Below are 6,000 nucleotides of genomic sequence, written 5' to 3' on the forward strand. Positions count from 1 at the left end.
TTCTCCCGCCTTCTCCCTGTAACCTTTGATTCCCTTACCAATCAAGAACCTATCTATCTCGGTCTTAAATACACTCAACGACCTGGCCTCCACAGCTTTCTGTGTCAATGAATTCCATAGATTCACCACTCTTTGGCTAAAGAAGTTTCTCCTCATCTCTGTTCTAAAAGGTCTTCCCTTTACTGTGAAGGCTGTGCCCTCGGGTCCTAGTCTCTCCTGCCAATGGAAACATCTTCCCCACGTCCACTCTATCTAGGCCTTTCAGTATTCTGTAAGTTTCAATCAGATCCCCCCTCCTCCTTCTAATCTCCACTGAGTATAGACCCAGAGACCTCAAATGTTCCTCATATATTAAGCCTTTCATTCCTGGGATCGTTCTTGTGAACCTCCTCTGGACCCTCTCCAGGGCCAGAACATCCTTCCTGAGATTCGGGGCCCAAAATTGCTCACAATATTCTAAATGTGGTCTGACCAGAGCCTTATAAAGCCTCAGCAGCACATCCCTGCTTTTATATTCTAGTCCTCTCAAAATAAATGCCAACATTGCATTTGCCTTCCTAACTACCGACTCAATCTGCAAGTTAACCTTAAGAGAATCCTGGACTAGGACTCCCAAGTCCCTTTGCACTCCAAATTTCTGAATTCTCTCCCCATTTAGAAAATAGTCTATGCCTCTATTCTTCCTACAAAAGTGCATGACCTCACACTTCCCCATGTTGTATTCCATCTGCCACTTCTTTGCCCATTCTCCTAACCTGTCCAAGTCCTTCTGCAGCCCCCCCGCCTCCTCAATACTACCTGTCCCTCCACCTATCTTTGTGTATCATCTGAAAACTTAGCCAGGATGCCCTCAGTTCCTTCATCTAGATCATTGATGTATAAAGTGAAAAGTTGTGGTCCCAACACTGACCCCTGCGGAACTCCACTAGTCACTGGCCGCCATACTGAGAAGGACCCCCTTATCCCCACTCTCTGCCTCCTGCCAGACAGCCAAACTTCTATCCATGCTAGTACCTTGCCTCTAACACCATGGGCTCTTATCTTACTGAGCAGCCTCCTGTGCGGCACCTTGTCAAAGGCCTTCTGGAAGTCCAAGTAGATAACATCCATTGGCTCTCTGTCTAACCTACTCGTTACCTCTTCAAAGAATTCTAACAGATTTGTCAGGCATGACCTCCTCTTGATGAAACCATGCTGACTTTGCCCTATTTTATCATGCACTTCCAAGTGTTCTGAAATCTTATCCTTAATAATGGACTCTAAAATCTTACCAACGATCGAGGTCAGGCTAATCGGCCTGCAATTTCCCGTCTTTTGCCTCACTCCCTTCTTAAACAGGGGGGTTACATTAGCGATTTTCCAGTCCTCTGGGACCCTCCCTGACACCAGTGATTCCTGAAAGATCACCACTAACGCCTCCACTATCTCTTCAGCGATCTCCTTCAGAACGCTGGGGTGTAATCCATCTGGTCCAGGTGATTTATCCACCTTCAGACCTTTCAGTTTTCCTATCACCTTCTCCTTGGTAATGGCCACCATACTCACCTCTGCCCCCCCGACTCTCTTGAACTTTGGGGATGTTACTCATGTCTTCCACCGTGAAGACTGACGCAAAGTACCTATTCAGTTCCTCCACCATTTCTTTGTTCCCCACTACTAATTCTCCAGTGTCATTTTCCAGCGGCCCAATGTCCACTTTTGCCTCTCTTTTACCCTTTATATATCTAAAAAAACTCTTGCAATCTTCTTTTATATTACTGGCTAGTTTACCCTCATATTTAATCTTCTCCCTCCTTATTTCTTTTTTAATTGTCCTCTGTTGGTCTTTGTAGGCTTCCCAATCCCCTGGTTTCCCACTGCTCTTCGCCACATTGTATGCTTTCTCTTTAGCTTTTATGCTGTCCCTGACTTCCCTTGTCAGCCATGGTTGCCTCATCCTCCCTTTAGTATGCTTCTTCTTCCTAGGGATGAATTTTTGCTGTGTCTCCCAAATTACTCCCAGAAATTCCTGCCATTGCTGTTCCACTGTCTTTCCTGCTAGGCTCATCTACCAGTCAATTCTGGCCAGCTCCTCCCTCATGCCTCTGTAGTTGCCTTTATTCAACTGTAATACCGTTACATCTGATTCCAGCTTTTTCCTCTCAAATTGCATGGTAAATTCTATCATATTATGGTCACTTCCTCCTAAGGGTTCCTTCACCTTAAGCTCCCTTATCAAATCTGCCTCATTACACATCACTAAATCTAGAATTGACTGTTTCCTAGTGGGCTCCACCACAAGCAGCTCCAAAAAGCCATCTCGTACACATTCCACAAATTCCTTTTCTTGGGATCCACTACCAACCTCATTTTCCCAGTCTACCTGCATATTGAAATCCCCCATGATCACTGTAACCTTGCCTTTCTTACACACCTTTTCTATCTCCTGGTGTATCTTGTGCCCCACATCCTGACTACTGTTCGGAGGCCTGAACATAACTCCCATTATGGTTTTTTTACCTTTGCGGTTCCTCAACTCTACCCACACAGATTCTACATCATCTGACCCTACGTCATTTCTTGCTATCGATTTAATTTCATTTCTTACTAACAAAGCAACCCCACCCCCTCTGCCAACCTGCCTATCTTTTTGAAAGGATGTATATCCTTGGATATTTAGCTCCCAGTCCTGATCCCCTTGCAGCCATGTCTCCGTGATGCCCACCACATCATACCTGCCAATTTCAATCTGTGCCACAAGCTCATTTACCTTATTGCGTAGACTGTGTGCATTCAGATACAACACCTTCAGTCCTGTATTTCCCGTCCCCTTTCTCATTGTCGTCCCTTTATCTGATGTGCTTGAAGTTAGATTCCTAGGCCTTTCCAAACACACTGTCCTATTTTGTGTTCTGGAGATTTTAATAGCCTCTCCTCGGCTCTCCATTCTTTTCAATTTTTTCATAATTTTCCATGAAGTTGAATCCACCCCCCACACGCTAACCTGCTACTTTGTTTCCCATTAGTTATACTTCTTGGAGTTTTACCCTTCCCTTCCCCCCCCCACTTTCTAGTTTAAAAGTCCTGTTGACCACCCTATTTACCCTTTTTGCTAGAACATTGGTCCCAGATCGGTTCAGGTGGAGACCGTCCCAACTGTTCCAATAGTGATGCCAGTGCCCCACGAAATGGAACCCCTCTTTCCCGCACCACTCATTTAGCCACGTGTTTACTTCCCTTATTCTCCCGTCCCTATGCCAATTTGCACGTGGCTCGGGTAGTAATGCGGAGATTATAACCCTTGAGGACCTGTTCTTTAATTTAGTTCCTAGTTCCTGATAATCCCCAAACAGGTCCTCTTTCCTAGTCTTACCTATGTTATTTGTCCCGACGTGGACCACAACAACTGGATCCTCCCCCTCCCTCCCTCTCCAATATCCTTTCAAGCCGGTCAGAGATGTCCCTCACCCTGGCACCGGGCAGGCAACATACCATGTGGGACTCTCGATCCTGCTTACAAAGGATGCTATCAATTCCCCTAATTATAGAATCCCCTACAACTACCACTTGTCTTTTTGCTCCCCCCTCTTGAATGGCCTCCTGTGCCACGGTGCCGTGGTCAGCTGGCTCATCCTCCCTACAGCCCTGTTCCTCATCCACACAGGGAGCAAGTACCTCATACCTGTTGGACAAGGTCAAGAGCTGAGACTCCTCTGTTCCTGAACACAGGATCCCTCTACCTGCCTCACTTGCAGATATCAAATTCCTTGATCATCTGTATCTTCTGTAGAAAGTGAATGGTCTTTATTTTTTTTTAAATGGAAGGATGATGTTTTCTTTGTCAAAGAATCTGATCACTGCTTCTTTTAGGATGTTGGAAACTGAAATGAGGTCAGGGTTAAAGGCAGTAGGAAGTGGTACTATTACTCACACACTTTCAGCGAGTCAGGAAATGTGGCTGTCTCAGTGAAATAATCCTCCTGCCACGACATGTGCTGTGGGAGAGGCTAGAACTAGGGGAGACAGTTTAAAAATAAGGGGTCTCCCATTTAAGACAGAGATTAAGAGAATATTTTTTCACTGAGCTGGTTGACAGTCTGTGAAACACTCTTCCCCAGAGAGTGGTCGAGACAGAGCAATTGAATGTTTTTAAGGCTGAGTTAGATTCCCGATTGACAAGGGAGTCAAAGGGTATAGAGGACAAAAAGAAAGTACAGTTGAGGTCACAATCAGGTCAGCCATGATCTTATTGAATGGCAGAGCAGGCTCGAGGGGCCGAAGGGCCTACTCCTGCTCCTAATTCGTATGAATCAAGGGCAAGGTTCGAATAAACATCTTTGCCCACTTATGTCTTAAACCAACAATATAATAAAGCAGGAATTTCCTCAGTGAAAGTATGAACAACAAAGATCTTTATAGTTTCTCCCAGTTTTGACAGAGCACAAATAGAGTAAAAGAGGAAACAATGTGCTCGGTGTCGTGGTCCAAACACATTGCAGCCAGAATCTGCTAAAATTAAACAAAAATAATGGGGGGGGGGGTTAGAGAGAAGGGAAAAGAAGGAAATAGATAAAGAGAGGAGAAAGAAATCGTCAGACAGGTGAGGGAGAGAAAGAGATTGGTGAGAAAGGGGGAGAGAGAGATGAGAAAGAAAAATGTGTAGAGAGGAAATGGGTGAGATGGGGAAGGAGAAAGGGGAAATGGAGAGAAAGGGGAAATGGAGAGGAAAAGGGGAGGAGAGGAGGAGAAGGGGAAAAGGGGAGGAGAGTAAATGAAGGAGAGGAGAAGAGGAGGAGAAGGAGAGGTTGGCTGTTGAGAGTTTGCTGAATGTCTCCCCTTCGCTTCTCTTTCGGAACCGAAGCCCGGGCCCAGCCTCCGCCTCAGCACAACCTCCCGACCTGGGCTCCCGCTCTCCCCCCCCTCACCTGGCACCGACAGACGATGTCCGCATCCTGCGCCAGCAGATCCACCACTTTGCCTTTCCCTTCATCTCCCCATTGCGCGCCCAGCACCACCGTCACTCGGCTGCCCAGCTCCGGCCTCTTGAGCCGCGGCCTCTCGCCCGGCTCCGTCCCGCAGCTCAGCTCCCCGTTGTGGCCCAGGCCTCCTCCACCGGCTCCGTTCTCTGTCATGGTCTCCCCGGTTACCGTCCCTCCGGTGTCCGAGTCACTTGTCCAGTGACGAACGAGCGAACGGGCGGGCGGGCGGCCTGGCTCCTCCCTCCCTCAGCCTTTCCCGCCCTCTCTCTCTTTCTCTCTGTCCTTCTCTCTGCCTGGAGGATGTCGCCTCCTTTTCCTACCGTATCTCTCTCTCAAACTCGCCCCTCTATATAAACAAACCCTTTAAAGTTGAGAGAGATTTGCCTGTGGGACCTTGCTGTGCGCACAAGATGATCATTGTATTTCCTCACATCAGCATAGTCATTACACTCCATCTACTCTCAGATGGACACCTTGTTATATTCACACAAATCTCTATTTCAACTACTATTCCTTCTTCCGTTTAAAGTAGTCACACTGTGGTTCTCCTGTGATACCTTTCACAGGTCAGTACATATAGACATATTTGCATTTTTATATCCCTCCATATTCCACTGCTGTTCTTCCACAAGTTTTATTCAAATAGCAAGTGCCTTACTTCCCAAAGCCGCTTCACGGGGACAAAAATGAACAAAGTTTCACACCCAGCCACATAAGGATCGAGAACTTAAAATCATAAGAAATAGGAGCCAGGATAAGCCATTCAGCCCCTCAAGCCTGCTCCGCCAGTCAATAAAATCATGGCTGGTTGTTGTTGTCTTAAGTCCACTTTCCTGCCTGCCCCCTTTAACCCTTAAATCCTTTGTTGATCAAAAATCTAACTCAGCATCAATTATATTCAATGACCCAGTCTCCGCTGCTCTCTTCAGAAGAGAATTCCAAAGTCTAACAACCCTCTGAGAGATGAAATTCTTCCTCATCACCATCTTAAATGGGAGACCCTGTTCTTTAAACAGTGCACCCACCCCAGGTATTGATTCCC

General features: G+C 46.6%; 1 protein-coding gene across 1 annotated transcript in view; it reads right to left on the bottom strand.

Annotated features, from left to right (window-relative positions):
- Positions 1-5,263, bottom strand: part of adss2 (adenylosuccinate synthase 2) — an 87,906-nt gene extending 82,643 nt beyond the window's left edge. The window contains exon 1 of the mRNA XM_078557387.1: positions 4,905-5,263. Coding sequence (XP_078413513.1) covers positions 4,905-5,111 — 207 coding nt within the window. The 5' untranslated portion in view covers positions 5,112-5,263. The remainder of the gene's footprint in view (positions 1-4,904) is intronic.
- Between the last annotated feature and the right edge of the window lie 737 nt (positions 5,264-6,000).

Source organism: Cetorhinus maximus, chromosome 14 (genome assembly GCF_964194155.1).
Source record: "Cetorhinus maximus chromosome 14, sCetMax3.hap1.1, whole genome shotgun sequence".
NCBI lineage: Eukaryota > Metazoa > Chordata > Chondrichthyes > Lamniformes > Cetorhinidae > Cetorhinus > Cetorhinus maximus.